The 19,496-nt window shown below is 28.4% G+C and overlaps 3 protein-coding genes across 3 annotated transcripts; 2 read left to right on the forward strand and 1 right to left on the reverse strand.

The window, feature by feature from the left end:
* Window positions 1–432: 432 nt before the first annotated feature.
* On the forward strand, window positions 433–14,638 carry Phum_PHUM590880 (Netrin receptor UNC5C precursor, putative; the record flags this gene model as incomplete). The annotated part of the gene is made up of 7 exons (XM_002432495.1): window positions 433–466; window positions 12,586–12,726; window positions 12,827–13,218; window positions 13,410–13,646; window positions 13,748–14,067; window positions 14,191–14,376; window positions 14,497–14,638. 7 exons carry the CDS (start codon window positions 433–435, stop codon window positions 14,636–14,638), a joined length of 1,452 nt encoding a protein of 483 aa, XP_002432540.1.
* A 1,111-nt stretch (window positions 14,639–15,749) lies between these two features.
* On the reverse strand, window positions 15,750–16,427 carry Phum_PHUM590890 (uncharacterized protein; the record flags this gene model as incomplete). Its single annotated transcript, XM_002432496.1, has 2 exons — window positions 15,750–16,130; window positions 16,185–16,427. 2 exons carry the CDS (start codon window positions 16,425–16,427, stop codon window positions 15,750–15,752), a joined length of 624 nt encoding a protein of 207 aa, XP_002432541.1.
* Window positions 16,428–18,177: 1,750 nt separating this feature from the next.
* On the forward strand, window positions 18,178–19,466 carry Phum_PHUM590900 (uncharacterized protein; the record flags this gene model as incomplete). The annotated part of the gene is made up of 2 exons (XM_002432497.1): window positions 18,178–18,222; window positions 19,128–19,466. 2 exons carry the CDS (start codon window positions 18,178–18,180, stop codon window positions 19,464–19,466), a joined length of 384 nt encoding a protein of 127 aa, XP_002432542.1.
* Between the last annotated feature and the right edge of the window lie 30 nt (window positions 19,467–19,496).

Consider the following 19,496-nt stretch of genomic DNA (forward strand, 5'->3'; position numbering starts at 1 on the left):
TTTTATAAATGCAAATTTATTTACTGTCGTTCAAAAATTTTCCATTATTTTATTTACACCAGTTAGTATTCGCGTGTGTGTATTTTCGGTCTTTTGGTCGTTTGTTTGTTTGTTTGTTTATTCCGTGATTTATGGCAAATTAACTTTTCACAACGATTTTACACTTTTAATAATGAGTTAAATATTTATTTATTTTTGTTTAAATATTAAAAAAATAAAAATAAACACACCGTGTCTACTGACACTTTAATTTACTTTACTCTCGACGATGATAAAAAAATTTTTTTTTTTTTTGTTTTAGCCGTCGATGGAAAATGGAGCGGTTGGTCAAGTTGGTCACCCTGCGGAACGGAATGTAAACATTTAAGAAAAAGATTTTGTACGAATCCAACGCCAAACAGTGGTGGAAAAAATTGTCCTGGAAAAGACACGATGACCGCCGGTTGCACCGGTGGTTTATGTCCAAGTAAGTTTTTTTTTTTTTATTGCCATCCGCCATTTTATTTTAAATCTATCGATATGTGTGAATGCATGTTAGATTATTATTCTCAGACTAATAATAATAATAATAATAATAATAATAATAATATTGTTTTTTTTATAAGCCGGTAAATAATAATAATGAAAGCGTGAGTTATAAATAAATTCAATTCGTGAATTGAAACGACGGGAAACAAAAAAAAAAAAAATTTTTTTTATATTTTTTTTATTTCTATTACGTCTTTAAAAAAAAGTTTCATGCATGATCGAACTCTTTAACGATTTCCCCCCCCCCTCCTTATTTCAAAAAAAAAAAAAAACTTTTATGACAAAAAAAAGAGAGAAAAAAACTACCGGAAACGTTTCTGCAATTACGTTTAAAATCGGGTAATTAAATGTGTAAAATGTCAAAGAAGTGAATAAAATGTCGAATGAGTGTGTTAGAATAAAAGGGTCGTCGACACACGGGTAAAAAATTGACGTGGAGGTAGAATTGATTGACTTTAATCTTTGTATACACTAGACAGTGTCACCAATCTTCCGCGAATGTATTATTATTATTATTATTATTATTACTATTAAAAAGAAACGTGCAGCACGAATTGTGCCAAAAAAAAAAAAAGGAAAGAAAAGAAAAAAAAGAATTCTTAGAAATTTTTTTTTTTTTGTTAATATAATCATTAAATTTTTAATACGTAAAATTTCGTCGACACGTCGAAACGATTAAAATAAAAAAGAGAGAGAGAGAAAGAAAAAAAGAAACAGAAAGAGAGGGAACAAATCAAATCGTGATGAATTTTCTAATTAAATTTTACAAAAAAAAAAGCAAAGAAAGAAAAAAAGCAGAAAAAACTTTCGCAACTTTTTTTTTATTTTCACTTTCATCTTCTTTCTTTTTTCGTTTCTTCTTCTTATTCTTTCTGTTCTTTTATTTCCGGTTGTTTTATTTAAAAAAATCAAATCGTTAAGGAAAGAAAAAAATTTTTTTTTTAATTTAATTTTTTTTTTTTAAAAAAAAGTAGTTTATTTTATAAAATTTATGAGATTTCAAGTTCCAATTACAACGAACAATGGATAATTGAACTAGAAAGAAAAAGAAAAAGAAGAAGAAGAGAAAAAAAATTGAAAAGCTAAAAATAAAATTAAAAAAAAAAAAAAAAACTTATCAGATATTTTAAGATTATCAACAGCGGGAGAGATAAAAGAAAAATTGGAAATAAAAATGAATGAAAACAAAAAAAAAAAAAAGGAAAGAAAAGAAAAGAAAAGAGAAGGATGAGAACAATACTGTGAGTGACTATTATCTTGTCAGACACAAACCTTCTTCCCCACACTTAATAATAATTCTTAATTTTTTTTTTTTTTTGCTCCCAACAGAAAGAAAAAAAACGGAAAAGTTTGAAAATCGTCCATCTAGATGATGATAATAATAATAATTATAAAAATAAAAAAATAATGGAAAATTGGATGCCAAAAAATTATTGTTGTGTAGAGAGAGGGAGAGAAGGAAAAAAAGAAAAATTTAATCTGGAAAATTTTTGATCGATTTCCTAAAACCCGAGAGAAACAGAGAGAGAGAGATAATGTTAAAAAAAAAAGTTTTCGTCCTCTTAGGGGATCCCAAACCTTTTAAAAAAGAAAATGAATAGTTTCTTTTTTTTTCTGCTTCTTCTACCATTCTTTTTTTCCTTTTCTTTTCTTGAATTTGTTGATTGATGAAAAAAAAAAAAAAAGAAAGAAAAAAACATGTGACAAAAAAATAAAATTAAAAAAAAAAAAAAAAAATTCGTTTGTTTCCTGTCGTGGAAAGCTCGGAAGAGAGAGAGAGAGAATGAGGGACAGTGTCAGGAACAACAGTGAGAGTTTGTTGTTAAATTTTTATTTAATTTGTTCGTTTGTTTTCCTTAAGTTTTCTTCTTTTTTTATTTCTAATTTAATTTTTTTTTTTTTTTGGCGAAAAAACAAGCATTTTAAACAATCGCGTGTAAAAATATTTTTTTCGCGGTTTTATTTAAAATTTTCCTTTTTTTTTGTTAAGCGTTAAAATATACATCGTCGTCGTACTACCTTTCACTGTTGTTTTCATTTTCTCTCTCTCACTCTTTTTTTTCCCTCCCCGTTTATTATTCGTTTCGAAAAACCAGTTTTTTTTTTTTTTTTTAAATTAAGTAAATAAACAATTAAATCTCTCCCTTTCCAAAAGTTTTTTTTTGTTGGTTGTTGTTGTTGTTGTTGCCTTCGTTAATAATCATGTAACACGTAAATCGTGATTTTCGATTACAATCGTTTATGGTAAACTCACACACACGCACGCACATCCACGCACACGCACACGAGGAGTTCGATGAATTTTTTTTTTTTTTTTTTACGGATTTGACGTTAATGACTTGTTTAAATAAAATTTTTTTTACCAAATAAAATTTAATAAAAAAATTAACGCCCTCTCTCTCTCTCTTTGTCTCTCTCTATCTCTGTCTTTCTCTATCTCGTAAATAACGACTTTACGTAAATTTTTTGATTTATTCATAGTTCGAATAATTAATTAATTAAATTTAAAAATAAATAAAAAAGTCTTATTAGTTAGTTAATAAAAATATTAAACACTCATTATTATTATTATTATTATTATTATTATTATTATTATTATTATTATTTTAAATGAAAATAGTTTTTTAGATTTCAATAGATAGATAGATAGATAGAGATATTCGAAAAACGACAGAATAAAATAATTTAAAGAATTTTCAATAATATATTAATCTTCGATTCGAATTCTTTTATTGTGGAAGAAAACCACCCCCTTCCTTCCCTCCTTACCCCCCTCCCACGCTTCCTTCTTACCAATTTGAATTACGCAGAGAATTTTCCAGATCTTTTTCCTATCAATTGTAATAATATAAGAAATATTTGCGACGGTTAAATCACGAAAACTTTCAACAAAAAAAAAAAAATTTTAATCGTTTTATTACGTAAGGAAAACTTGATTTTCCCGTCTCGAATAATAATAATGATGATGTGGATGATGAGGATGATGAAAATAATAATAATAATAATTTTTTTTTCCATATCATTTCGTGTTAAGTAAACATATAATTAACGAATAGAAATTTTCATGTTGGAAGTTACCAACTTTAAAAAAATAATAAACATAATAACTTAAAGGCAAATATTTAACGCTGAACAATTTGCAAAAAAATCGCATCCTATCGTATATAATTATGCGTTACACGAATTTTTTTTTTTTAAATTATTATGTTTTGACTTGCAAATTTAAAATAAATAAATAAATAATAATAATATTAAATTAATAGTTTGAAACTCACACGCGAACTTAGTAAACAAAAAAAAAAAATTTACTCATCATACGTACAGATACAATAATAATAATAATAATAATAATAGAGGGAAAATGATTTGATACAAAAATATTTCGCCAGGTACCCAATGATCGTCACGTAAATAAATAAATAAATAATAATAATAATAATGATATTAAATGTAATTTTTTTTTTTTTGAATAAACGAATGAGGAGTTATAAAATGACAATGATGTCATTTTGTGACGTCACAAATAATTTAAAAAGAAAAAAAAGTGACAGGTGAAAAATATCGTAAGACGCATTAAAATTGCGTAAAAACGTTTCTTTTCTTTTCTTTCTTTCTTTCCTTATTTTTCCTTTCTTTTTTTTATTTTTTTTTCTCATTTGTCTCAAGTACTGGATAATTTTCCAGCAGTCGAAGGTAAAAAAAAAAAGTTATACCTTTTTTTTTTATTTTTTATTTTCTGAATTTCAAAGTCGAGATGAGAGTTTGAATGTTGTTGACACGAAAAGTGAAATAATGTTGAGTTTTTTTATACCTTTTCAATAAGTTTTATTCGTTCGGTAGTATTTTCGATTGTTTTTATTGAAATATTCAAGAGGAATGAAGAAAAATATAAATATCGTTTTAAAATTTTTTCCCGCCTTTTTTTCTCGTATAAAAAATTGAATTCTGGTACATTAATTATATTTAAATTTAAACAATTAAGAAAAAAAAATTGTTTAAAATTGTTTGTTTGTTTTTGTTTTGTCAGGTTGTCAGATTAAAATTGCAACTTATTTATTAAAAAAAAAAAGTTTTTTCTTGCGTGAAAAACTTTTAATTTTTTTATACTCAAAGTTAAAATGTTAAAATTTATTTTCTAATTTTTTCTTTTTTTTCTTTCTAGTTAAATCCAATGATGTTGTCAGTTACGATGGAGCAACACAAGCGGAAGAAGGTAATTTGTTTTTAACTTAAATCTTATTATTATTATTTTTTTTTTACACAACAATAACAGCGACGACAACAACAACAACAACAGTAACAATAAATAAAATAAATTTTTTTTCTTTCAATTTTTTATTTATTTATTTAAAATAGATTTAAAAAAAAAAAAAAATTAAAATATTTATTAGAGCGTTAAAAATTAAAATTGTTAATAATAATAATAATGTTGATAAAACGAACGACGTTATCGATAACTCTAATGTTTAATCGATCGATCGACCAATCGATTATTTCAATAATTTATTTGAATTTTTTTTATTTTAAATAAAAAAAAAAAACAACAACAACGACAAAAAGGAAATAGTTTGGATGGCGAAGGGATGGGAGGGGAGAAGGAGAGGAAAAGAGAGAGAGAAGAGAAGAAAAAAAACAAAAACGAAAACAACGTTATCATCATTATATTTATATTATTTTCCTATTTTGTATTTATTTAAATGGATTTCATTTCCGGTTGATTTTGGTCCAACGATTTTTTATATTATTAAAAACAAATGAATACATCTATGTATTTACTTACACTAGATTAATTTTTTTTTGTTTTGTTGCCGCCATGATTGCGATTGTTGTTGTTGTTGTTGTTGTTGTTGTTGTCGCTTTAATATTTTTTATTTTTTTTGTTTATTGACTCGTGAATTTTTTTTTTATTAATAATAATAATTAAATAAAATTTTTTTGAATTGATTTAGTCGTTTGCATCACAAAACAATTTGTTGTTTTTTAAATTTGAAAAAAAAAAAGTGAAAGGGGGGAGGGGGGAAAAATTCAATTTAAATCGAAAAAAAAAAAAAAATGATAACGCGAGAAAGGGAAGGAAATAAGTGAAAAAAATTTTCCTTTTTTTTCCTTTTTTTTTTTTGAATTTAAAATCGACCATTGGAATCATTTTGTAAAAAGTACATTATTAAAGTTATATTTGAATTCCGACATGAATCCAATTTTGATTTGAAAAATTCTAAGAATGGAAAAATAAAAATAAAAAAAAAAGGTTTAAACGGAAATAAAAATCGTACAAAGAAAACTCTATGAATGATAAGAAAGGTTTTTCTTTTCCAAAGGTTGGTGGTTTTTTTTTTTTGTTTCGGAGTTTGAAAGAGAGAGAGCGAGGATCGTGGTGGGAGTATAGAGAAAATCAGTGACGGATGAAGAATTTAAAAAAAAAAGGGGGGGAGAGAGAAGAGGAGGAGGAGGATGAAATCAAAAAAAAAAAGAAGAGAAAAAAATCAATGCGAAAATATTAATAATAATAATATTTTAACTTTTTTTATCTCGCGGGAAAAAAGTAATAATAATAATAACAAAATTTTTAAACAAATCTACTCCTTTTTGTTACGTTTATAAACTATACTGAAGAAATTTATGAAAATTCAAATTATCAGTTACTTTTTTTTCGGTTGTTTTTTTTTTTAATAACGTCAGACATTGAACATTTTCAAAATGGCTTTAATAATAATAATAACAATAATAATAATAATTAAACTCATAAAATAATTAATATATATATGTGTCCGCCTTCAAAGTTAAATTGAAAAAAGAAAAAAATTTTTTTACTGTTATTGTGCTAGCCAAAAAAAAAAATTTATTAACATGGATACTTTTTTTTTTGTAAACAAAAGGTTTACGGCATCAAAATAAACAAACTTTTTTTTTTCTTTTGTTTTCCGTAGTTTTTACAAAAAAAAAAAAAAAAGCCATTAATTCACAGTCGTTGATTTTTTTAAAAAGAATTTTTTTATTGACCTTTTGTTTGTTTTTTTATTTTTTTATTTTTTGATACGTTATGACTCGATATATTAAATTAAAAAGCAACAAACAAACAAACAAAACAAAACAAAATACAATTTTTTTTTTTTTTTTAATTTCCGTCGCCATTTTTTTTTTAACGGGAATAATATAAACTAATTTTTTTTTCTGGTTTTTTAAATGAATTTTTTTTTTAAATTTCGCGTAACCTACAATAAACAATATTATTATTATTATTATTATTATTATTATTATTATTATTATTATTATTAAAAATTTATATGATGGACGTATGATATGAATGAAAATTACGTTCGGAGGGGGGGAGGAGAAATGAGCTTAAAATTCATAAACGAAATGAATAATAATATTAATAAAAAATAAAGAAAAGAAAATAGGAAAATGTGATTTTTTTTCATACACCCACTTTCCTCCTACTTTCCTCCTTCTCCTTCTCTCCCCTTTCTCCCTCCCACCGAGTAAAATGGATTCTTTTATGTCAAAAATTTTTATTTTATTTTATTTTATTATTTTACACAAAAAAAATAAAAAAAAAAAGAAAAAAAAATTTGAATGAATAATTTTTTTTTTTATAATGGATTTTAATATTTAGTATTTCTTATTATTTTCTTTTATTCTTTCTTTCTCCTAATCCATTTTTATCTCAGATTATATATATATATATATAATAATCGATAAAGAAAAGAACCGGAAAAAAAAGAAAATTGATGAAAAATAATAATAAGAAAGACCATTTGATATTGGATAAGTTTTGCCTTTTTTCCGATTTTTATTTTATTATTGAATAATTTTTAAAAAAAGTACTTTTGTCGTGTCATAGAGTATAATCATAGAGTAGAGAATAAAGTAAAATCATAGAGTAAGAAGGGGAGACGGCAAAATCAACAACCGAAATTATTTAAAAAAAAAAAAAAAGTTTTTTATTTATTTTGTGTGATGGCGTCGATTAAAGAATAAAAATTTATTTAATTTAAATTTCTACCCTTTTCTTTGGATTTCCTTTCGTTTCTACTACCACGACAACAACAACAACAATCACTCCTAAAATTAGAGTCACCTTTTTTTTTATTTTCCCACAGAAAAATTTTTTGATTTTAAGAAAAAACTCAATCAATATAAATTAGTGACTTAAGACTTTCTACTCTAACGCTGGAAAACTTTTTCTTTTCTTCTGCTTTTTATTTTTTTGTTGTTTGTACAGTTTGTTGTTTGTTGTTTTTGATTTTTTTTGTTGTTTTATGGTAACGATTAATTTTAAAACGATTACATTTAATTAATTAATTACTTTTTTTATATTTTAATTAATTTACCTTTTATTAAATTAAAAAAATTTTTTTTAAATAAAATAAATCACGTCATCGATTCGTTGTACGTATCTCTGTGTTTTTCCCAGTTTTTTTTTGGAAATTCCAGCCAAATACGTAATTAAATAAAAAAAAAAAACGTCTGGAAATTTCTACAGGAAAAAATCGTTTTCGAATAATTGAATTTTTGTTTTTATTTTCACAACAACAACAACATTAAAATGTTTGTTTGAAAAAAAAAAATGAATAAAACTTTAATTTAAAAAAAAAATAATTTTTACATGAATTTTAGAAAGAAAAAAAAAAAGGAAAAAATTTTCAAATAGAAAATAGTTATAAGTCGTTGAAAGGCTTAAAAATCTTTTCCCATTTTATTTAATCACATCCTATTATTTCTTTCGTTAAATTAAACGAACCATTTTATTTTTAGTTTTCTGCCTTTTATTGTTTTCATCATTTGTTATAATTGAAAACGTTGAATTCAGGTTTTGCTCCCCGCCTTCCCTCCCCTACCTTCCCTCTTCCTACCGCAAAAAAATAAAAATAAAAACTTATTAAAAAAATTTTTTTTCCTTTTTTTTTTTTTTTTTGACTTTCTCTCGGCTACATTTTTTTCATTTTTTATTTTATTTTATTTTATTTATTTTTAATAATTTAATACGATATACAGGACCGTAATCAGGATATTAAAAAGCAAAAAAAAATTTTTTTATTTATTATAAATCCTTTTTACTTTATTGAAAATTTTTACGATGGGGAAAAAGAAGAGGAAAAGCCGGGAGTTTTTTTTTTTTTGTGCCCAGTAATTTCAATCAACCCTTTTTCAATATATATATTTTCCTTTTATTCCTTTTTTTTTTACCTTTTTGTTACTTTTTTTTTCCTTTTTTTCCTTTTTCCTTCCTCCTTTTTTTTTACCCTTCATTAATATTCTAAATGAAAATCTACACATGATGCATTTAAATTTCTTTTTTTTCTTTTTTTAAACGTTTTTATTTTTGTTTTTTTCAATTGACTTTTCCCCCTTCCTTCTCTCCTCCCTCACCCGTTTAAAAAACACGAAGTGAAAAAAACGTTTGTGGGAAGAAGTGAGGGGGAAGAGGAGGAGGGATTATAATAGTGGGATGTGACGCGGAGGAGGACGTCACAGGAAGAAAAAAAAAAATAATAATAGGAAAATTTATTAATTCGTTTTTTTTTTTTTTCCACAGCCACAAAAGCGGAAGTAAATACAAATGTTGCTTTATACATTGGACTTGCCGTGGCACTAACAGTTTTCACTTTTCTTATTTTTATTATATATAAAATGTTGAAGAGAAAAGGAAGAAATCATTCGATGTACAACATGGCGGCTTCCGGTAAGATTTTTTTTTTTTTTTTTTTTTTTTTTTTTTTTAATATCCACAATTATTATTATCATCATCGTATTGTTATTGTTGTAATAATTATCGATTGCCGATCGTAATATTATTATTATTATTATTATTATTATCATCATCATCATCGAATTAATAATAAATAATTTTATTGACTGTAAAAAAAAAAATTAAAAAAAAAAAAGGAAAAATTATTAAAAATAATAAAACACCCTCAAGATAGCAGAAGAAATTTTTTTTTTTTATTTAATACTTTTAAACCGTTACTTAATTAGACGAGAGGGTAAAAAAAGGAAGAAAAAAAAACGATGATGATGATGATGATGATGGTAATAATAATAATAATAATAATAATAATAATAATAATAATAATAATAATAATAATAATAATTTTTTTTTTGTTCCTTCTTTGAATTTTTCTTCGCTTTTTATTATAATTATTATTATTATTATTAAGAAAAAATTTATAAGACGGCGATGATATGAAAACTTTTCCTTCTTCTTCTTCTTCTCTTCTTTTTCTTTTTCTTCTTCTGCTTTTTTAATAATAATAATAATAATAATTAAACTCTTAATTATTTTAATAGGTTTATTTATATTTAAAAAAAAAAAAATGTAAAGAAAAACCTTTTAAATCCCCTTTTTACAGTTTTTTTTTATAAAAAAAAAACTTTCTCTCTCCTCCCTCCTTCCCTCCCCCTTTTTAACAAATAAAAAATTAAAAAAAATAAATTTTCCGTTTTTTTTTTTTTTGTCTGTTTTTGTTTTTTATGAACTTATATGTAAATTTGAAAAGTTTTTTCTTTCCAGCTGAGCCGGAAAATATTTTCCATAAAGTTTTTTTAAAAAAATTTTTTCCCAACTCGTAAAAAAAAAAAAAAAAAAACTGCGAAAAGTTTTTATTCGTTCTTTTTTTCATATGTACATATATATTATTATTATTATTATTATTAATATTATTATTATTTTAGAAGGAGGAAAAGTAGTAGAGTTTTTATTAATTGAGGCGTACGCGGATATTATTATTATTAGTGTACGAGTGTAGTATTTTTTTTTTTGTTTAATATTGAAATAATAATAATAATAATAATGATAATGATAATAATAATTAAAACAATGATAATAAATCGAATAATAATAATAATAACAAGGTTTAGTAAAAACGTTTTCATTGTAAACAAATTTTCATTGGTGTGTGTGTTTACCAAAGTAAAATTTGTTGCTTTTCTAATTTTATTTAACACTAAAAGTAGTAAAAAGGTTTTTCAAATTATTAACCTATTTCTTCATCTCCTTTCGTTTCATCATCCTTTCTGTCTCTCTCTCTCTCTCTCTATCTTTTTATTATCATCTGTTTTATACTTCGACTGTCTTATTCTCGATCTTATTCTTCTTGTTGTTTTTTTCCCCAATTGTTTTCACACTTTTTGTTTTAAGCGTTTCATCGAGTAAATACCTTAAAGCGGTTGTTTTTCAGGTTTTATTTTATGAAAAGGTTGTTTTTCCTTTTTCATTTTTCCTTTTTCCACTTCATTTTTCATTTTAATTATTAAGTCCAATTGAAAATTTTTTAAAACTTTAATTAATTTTTTTTTTTAAATTTTCATTTCGATGAATTTTCACGAGGTTAAATGAAAACAAACGATTTTTTTGTTGTTGTTGTTGGTGTTTGTACGATTGTTTTCATCGATACGATTGATGTAATAGAGTTTTATTAATTTCATATTTAAGTAAATAATAATAATATTAATTTTATCGATTTTATTCAATGAAAAAATCTGGAAAATAAAAAGGCTTTTTGATTTTTAAAAATAAAAAAAAAAAAACCGGAAGTTCTTTGAATTTTCTTCGTTTCCGTAATTCACGTAAGTGCTTTTATTAGGCGCGGTTTTAAGTAATTTTTTATTTTTGAATTTTTTAAAAAGATAAAATTTTAATCGAACCTAAAAAAAAAAAAAAAACTTTCGTAAAAATTATAATGAGATGAATAAAATGGTTGGTTTTTTTTTTTTTTAAATGTAATTTTTAATTAACTAATTAATAGTTCTGGAGAATCTTTCTCTTTCTTTCTTTCTATCTTTTTCTTTTTTTTTTTTAAATGGGTCATGCACACGCCCATAACAATTTTTTTTTTTTTTTTATTTTAATCGCAACTTAAAAATTTTACGTTTATAGAATACGAAATTGAACATTTTAACAAAAGGTGAACGCATTTAATAATAAAACTTTCAAAAATTCTCCATGGAGAATTTCTTTTTCCACGGCACACGAATTAAAATAAAAAAAAAAAGATGGCGTCTCAAATATTTCACGCCTAATTTACGAAAAGTTGTCCATATGTAAGGCCGCATTAATATGAAAGTTTTTTTTTTATTTTTATTTAAAATTCATTTGCATAATCAACCTGCAAATGCATTTTGCGGTTGTCTATTTATCGACGCACCTTATTATAATTTATAAATATACCTTGTAATAATAATAATAATAATGAGTATTTTATTTATGAATGGTAATTATTTATACGTTTCATTATTAACAAAATAAATTTTTTTTTTTTTTTCGATTTGTTATTACTTTTTTTTTTGGTTTGATAATGCAATTCTTGTGATTGTTTGATTGTTTATTTGTTTGTTTGTTTGTATACTTACAAACTTAAAATTTATTTATATATATTTCAAGGGGAGAGGGGAAAAAAAAGTTTTCACGAAATGAAATTAAATGAAAAATTATTTTGGTCAAATAGGAGGTTGATGATGAAAAAATACGTGACTTTTTTTTTCTTCTTCTTTTATCAATACCCAAGTGACATTTTTAAGTTAAATTCCAAGAGGTCGATGTTGGAATTTTCTCTGGAGTCGTCGTGGTTTTTCTTAAATTCTTTCGTGGCAGCTATTCAAGCAACAAGTTTCTTTTACTTCGTTTTTAAAAAGAAATTTATTTTCTCCTTTTTAAATAGTATTCTTCTTTTTTTTTTTTACTAACGAAATTGTTTTCGTTTCCTTTTGTTTTTCGTTACCAAAGTGTAATTAATTAAAATTATTATTATTACTTTTTTCGTTCGATTTTAGATTATCAACCTGAATATTTTACGGATCAAGAAAAGAAAAATTTATCATCGCTTCCGCAGCAACCTGATTTAACGCAAACCGTCGTCGGGATTAACGTTCATCCTTGCTACGAATATCCTTACACGGATAAATGTGGATTAAGTAGATCATGTTCAGAACATCATTATGACGTACCGCATTTAAGCACTTCTCAAGGTTCGTATTCAAGTTTAATTTTTGTTTTTTTTTTTTTTTTTAAACATAATTTCATTTATTATAATAAAAAAAATAATTTAAAATTAGGAGGTCCAACATCTCCATCTACGTCGAGTCAATCGGGAAGTTTAGCGAGTAGTAGTTGCCCTGCCACTGCCACTCCTCAACACGAGCCATCCAGCGAAAAAACTCCTCATTCAGATTCAATTCACAGCCTCAGCAGTTTTACATGTTCCTGTAAATATAAATAAAACATTTTTTTCTTTTTTTTTTTTTATCTTTTAATTAATCTTACCGTTGAACCGACATTTCTTCTTTTTTTTTTTCCCAGCGGTTACCTCGAAAAATTCAATGTACAATATAAATAGCACGATACCCTCCGGTTTGGATCCTGATTGTTGCGTTTCGACAATTGCGACTTCTTCTGGGTGTAGACTCATGGTACCGGGGTCAGGGGTTACATTAACAGTGCCCGATGGTTCTTTGACCCGAGGACAAAAGGAGGAAATGTTTGTTGCAGTTTTAAGAGAGGACAGACATCGTCCGAAACTTTCAGAAAAACAAACTCAATTGAGTCCAGTTGTTTTGTGCGGGCCAAATGGTTTAATATTTAAAAAACCGGTTATAATTAATTTTCAGCATTGTGCCAGTTTAAAATACGGACACTGGTGTGTGAGTGTTTGGTGTTGTGATTCTCCTTTGGAAGCCCCACCTGTTTGGCAGGTAAGAAAAATAATAATAATAATAATAAACGCATTTGAAGTCCTTATCGGTAAATGAATACATGCGGGTTATGTTCAAAGCCGATAAAGAGGTGGAGGAGAAGGCAAATTTTTTTTATTATTATTTTTTTTGAGAACTTCATGAATAATTTATATTTATTATTATTATTAATAAACAATTTTATTTTTCAGAGGTTAGTAACCTTAGGTGAAGAAACTATAAACACCTCCATGTTTACGCAGCTTGACAACGGCCAAGTTTATCTTGTGACAGATACTTTGATGAGGTTTTGCCTCGTCGGTGAATCTCTTCCTACGGGAAGAGCCGTTAAACAGCTTCGATTGGCTGTTTTTGGACCACAAGTTTCTCAAGCCTTAGATTATAATGTAAGAATATACACGGTTGAAGATACGACGGCAGCTTTGCAGGTGAGATTCAAAACAAATTTTTGTTTTTTTTGGAAAAATACATATTAAAGAAAGATGACATAAAATTTTGTTTTTTGTTTTTTTTTAAATGATATGTTTAGGGTGTTATGGAATTGGAAAAAAAACTCGGCGGTATTCTTCTCGATAAAACCAAGACAATATTATTTCAAGATATGAGTGCTCCTTTAATATTAACACTTGAAGATGTCGGTTCAGGATGGAAATTGAAACCTCAATCCGAAACCGTAGAAATTCCTTTTCATCACATTTGGAATTCAACTCACAATCATTTACACTGTTCGTTTAAAATAGAAAAAATTGACAGAACCGTCGACAATATACAATTTAGAATATTAGCCAGTCAAAGAGGTTCGCCAACGCATCGCCAAATATTTAGAGTTAACACTGAATTAAAAGGACCGTCTTTAAATAACAATTGCCAAAAGGTTTGCTTGTTTGTTTAAAAAATCACACTTTGTTGATGATAAAATCCTTATGAAAAAAAAATTATGTTGTTTATTGTTATCATTTAGCCGCTACCTAGTCCGCCGAAAAACGTGACAATCACGTGCAGTTCCGGTTATAGTTCGAGTGTGGCTACATTAGAAAATTCAAATCAACCGTTCAGACTTAACAAAACACTTAGGAAAAAAATTTGCCAATGTTTAGATCCGCCGAACGCAAGAGGTAACGATTGGAGGATGTTAGCTCAAAGACTGAACGTTGATAGGTAACGACCAAAAAACTTTTATCACAAATGGCCGCCGCGGAAAAAAATGAATCAAGATGATAAAAAATTTTTTTTTTTTTAAAAAAAAAGGTACATTAATTACTTTGCAACGAAATCGAGTCCGACTGAACACATTCTCGACTTATGGGAAGCAAGACACAGAGAATCAAATGCCGTCACGGATTTATTAAATACATTAAGAGTCATGGGTAGAAGTGATGCTGCATCCGTTTTGGAACAAGAATCTGGAGCCTGGCTATAAACAAAGTGCACTCTCACTCTCTCACGATTAAGTGTTCGGACAATATATAAAACATTTTATTAATAATAATAATAATAAAAAGCCAAATTAGGGATTTTTTATAAAAGTAGTAAAAAAATATATATATATAAAAAATTGATGATGATGATAATGATGATATAATTTGTATAAAAAGAAAAAAATATGTTATATTAGTGGAGTTGTTTTTTAGAAAGAAAATAAATAAGTAAAAATGAAAAAAAAAAAAATTATGTATAGAATTTACGAATCTATGTAAGGCGTTAATTATTTACATACATACATATTTATGTATGTATGTATGTATGTATGTATATGCGTGCCTGGAAATTAAAAAAAAAAAAATTCGAATCTTGATTAAATTTTCAACAAAAAAAAAAAAAAAGTCAATTTTTTATTTTATTTTATTGTTTTTCCATTTCGGTTGTAATAATTTATTTTTAAACGTGGAATCAGAAAATAAAATAAAAAAAATTGAAAGAGACTGAAAAACGTGTACAGTGTAAATTATTATTACTTAAAATAAATAAAGTTTTATTATTTTTTTCTTTTTCCGGTGGGGAAAACAAAAAACAAAAACAACATTTAAAAAGTTTTATTTTTATTTTTTATTTCAAAAAAAGGATTTTTAGAATAACATATTTAAAAAAAATGTGTATCCATTTTACAAAAAATATCTCAATAAAAATTGATTTTATTAATTTTTTTGTTACTGTGTGCGTATAATTATATACCTACTACACAACATGATTTACTTAAATTAAGGATTAATGGTAATTAAATTAAAACGAAAAAAAAAAATCAATAAAATCAATAATTACAAACGGTTTGATTTTTATGAGTGGGAGGTGGGGGAGGGGGAGGGGAGGAAGTGGAAAGGGAGTAGGAATTATTTTTTTTTAATTTTAACTGAACATGTGTGCGTATGCGTGTGCAACAATTTTCCGGATTTGGATATTTTTATATTTTTTTTGGTTAAACTGTTTTAATTAATTATAAATATGGCGGAGTTCACACGGATTTAAGGAGTAAAAAAATTAGAGAGAGAGAGAGAGAGAGATTAATACACGAAAACCAGAAATCATCATCAAAATCAGAAACCTTGATTTTTTTTTTTAATTTTTTTAGGTGTTAAATTGCACTCGTATAAAAGTTGTTCGTGAATTTTTTTAAATGTGTTACGATCCGGAGTTTTCTTATCAACGTTGTTATCATCATCATTTAATTTTTGCACGTTTTCAATTGTTGTCTTATTATTATCCACTACTTCTACCAAAACGGTTTGATTCGGTATGATAAATTGATAATTTTTACTGTTTATTTCGTTAATTTCTTGACTTTCTCCCCGACATTGTAAATATTTATATGTATTATCGTAATTGATTAACGTGGCAGGATCCGTTAGTGAATTTCTCCTTGATCCCACGTCATCTCGAGTCCTTACATAACTACAACATTGAAAATTAACGTTTTCCTTTAATTTTTTATAATTACAACAAACTTGATTTATATTTTTCTCATCTATTACGTCACCGTTCCCCGATAAATTCATTTTAACGTCATCTTCTTCCATTGTTATATCAAATGATAATGATGAATCGTTGTTATAACAATTATCGACGACGCCATCAAATTCTCTTTTATTCTCACAAATGGAATCCTCATCTTTTGATATCCTTTCGTAATCGTCCCAATTAATTCTTCTTGCCGAATTTAATTTTTTAAATTTTTTACAAGGATATTCTTCTTTTGAAGACTCCATTTTATCCATTTTTGAATCAATATCATCCATTTTATTTTTTTATTTTTTCCTTTTTCAAATAAAGAAAAACAATATATCACAATTATTTTATATATAAACACATTCATGTAAACATTAACGTCGTCATTTGTTTTTTTTTTTCTTTTTCTTTTTTTTTTTTTTTTTTTTTTTTTTTTTAAATGGCGTCACGTTCCAGAAAAAACGACTACGGTGATGGTGATGATCATTTGATATTTATAAATTTTAAATAAATAAAAAGGTTTGAATTTAATAAGAGTACTAATAATAATAATAATAATAATAAGAGGGTGAGGGAGTGCAGCGGTTGACATACCTAGTAGTAAATCATGTCGACTTATTTAATTATAATTTTAATATAGTTTTATTTTATAATATTTTTAAAAATATTTATATTAATTATTGATTTGATATATTGACTCATATATCTATTATCTTTAAGAGTTAATTCACTCTGATTGTTGGTTGTTTTAGGCCCTTTTTTGAGTTAGTTTGTCTCATTACAACATAGTTGATTATATTGATAGTGTGATACCCCCTTTAAATCTGTATGAAAATCAGGAAAAATTAGTGGCCTATGTAATGATTGATTTTAATGTAAGGAATTATGAAAAGGCATAACAGATTCCTTTCAATACTTTTACATTTCTTGAGGTGATTAAAAGTAGTAGTTGAGCTAAATACCTCCTTGGGGCCGGGAGTTAGTGGCGTGATCCTGTAATCCAGCTAATTGGAGGACGAGTGCAGCGGATGTGTCTGGTCGTGGGACCCGGGTCGGATTTGTCGTTCATTTTTACAATGGTCGGCGAGAGCATTTCGGTAGTGCAGCCGGGTGTTTTTCGTCGGCCTCCAGGGTCATGAGGGACTTTGTCCCGATGTGCGGCAATTCGATTTCGGTTTCTCCTCGGCCAAATACGAAGAGACAGACCTGTATCTAACCAACCTCGGGAGAAAAAAAGTGTGGGACTCCGTACTTTTCTTTCAGGAAGGCGGGGATGCGAGAGGAAGGACCTCGGGAAGATCGTGCGGAATCGACTCGTCTCCAGAAGATCTTAACCCTCGCGAGTTGTTCGACCGAGTCATTTCGACGGTGGGGCGAAGCGAGGATGGATCGCGGGGGGTGCTTCGGAGACCCGACCACTCTGGAATATCTCTCTATCTCCTGAAGCTCACTTCGTCTCTGCGGAGGAGGTGCGAGCGGCGTGGCAAGTCGCGACCGTCTCCCGAGGCACGAGGGAAGAAAGGATTTGTCGCGGTACTTCGACTCGGGCTCCGGATTTCTTGTTCGATTACTTTGGGGGAAGATTCGTCCCCCGGGCTTTGGTGCTTTAGAGACTTGGCGTATGCGGCTCGAAGAAGGCCGGAAACTTTACGGGGGGAAATCGTCCGCGTGCTGGGTTCGCGGTTACCTGATTGGACGGGGCGTGAGCATGGAGCGTTGTCCTTTCGGCTCACGCAAATACTGACGGGACACGGTGTCTTTGACTCGTACCTTGCGCGCATTGACAAAGAACAGACAATGGAGCGTGAAAAAGTATTGGAATTGAAAGAACGGAAGTGATTTTTTTTTTATTTTCAATTTTAAATATTATTATTATTATTAAATTTTTTATTAATATATTATCTTTCTTTGTATTGTAGCCTTATTTATTTATTTAATTTGCTTGATTTTTTTTTTTTAGTAAAATACCTCGTTTTAACGGAATGCGTTATTCGAATGAGGGGGAGAAACAAGGGTCAAATGACGTACGTACACACGCACGCAAAACGAGCAACAAGGGCACAAGTGCACCGAGGGAACAAATAAGAAAAAAAGGGATCGAGCGCGAGAGCGTATAGTAAAAACTCGACGTGCGTCGAGATTCGATTAGTGCAATAAGGGCACAAGTGCACCGAGAGAAAAAAAAATGATGAAGAAAAAAAAGTTAATGAAAAAATAGAAAGAAAAAAAATTAAAAAATTGATCGACAAGTGCACCGAGAGAAAAAATAAAAAAGAAATAATGAAGACAAAAAAAGAGAAAAAGGGATCGGGAGCGAGCGCGTATTGTAAAAACTCGACGTTCGTCGAGTTTTGATCAGTGCAACAGGGGCACAAGTGCACCGAGAGAAAAAAATAAAAAAAAATTAAAGATAAAAAGAAAAGTTAAAGAAAAAATTTGAAGAAAAAAATAAAGTTAAAAAAAATGAAAAAAAATTAAATAAATATAATATATATAATAATATAAAATTGATCGAACGAAGTCGCTTCAATTCGGAGGTCCCGTCCAACCGACAGGACGAATCCCCCGAGCAAGAGCATAGTCTCAACAGATCGCATCTCAGAGTTTCGTGATGCTCTCTAGTGTACAACACTCCGCCCAGCACCTAAGTCGTTTACGAACGATTCCGGGTCTCCACGTCGACGTGCACGCGTGCGTGTCACGCTGGAACCATGGTGCTCGGAGGCAAAACGGAGCGAGGAACCGATCCCCGCGTCAAAACGGGAACCGCTCACCCCGCGCCCGGCCCGAGATCCGGCTTACACGTGTCTGTGTGTGCTTGGTCACATCGTGCCGTGCGCTTTTACAAGATGAGCGATCCGGAAAGACCGATGCAGTCTTTCTAGATCTATCACTAGCGCTTACGGTCGGACGCGGTTTTCTTTGCTGGAACGCTCGTCGAGCGAGCGAGCGCGAACGGCCGACGAAAGCGACGAGATCCGGCGCCGTGCGATCGCGAAACCGCAGACGTCGTTCCCGCCGCCCTCCCGCGGCGAATGAACTCCGCGAGAAAGACGGCGACGTTCGCCACCGCGCCCCGTCCTCGTGGTTTTCGAAGCCTTCCGACTCCGGAGACCCCTGAGATTATCGTTGCCCTTTTCTCGCATTCGTCCAGACCGGATTCTGCCTTAGAGGCGTTCAGGCATAATCCGACGGATGGTAGCTTGGCACCACCGGTCGTTCGACCGAGTGCTGAACCAAATGTCCGAACCTGCGGTTCCTCTCGTACTGAGCAGGATTACTGTCGCAACGACGAAAGCCATCAGTAGGGTAAAACTAACCTGTCTCACGACGGTCTA

The sequence above is a fragment of the Pediculus humanus genome, genomic scaffold (genome assembly GCF_000006295.1).
Source record: "Pediculus humanus corporis 1103172108314 genomic scaffold, whole genome shotgun sequence".
Lineage (NCBI taxonomy): Eukaryota > Metazoa > Arthropoda > Insecta > Psocodea > Pediculidae > Pediculus > Pediculus humanus.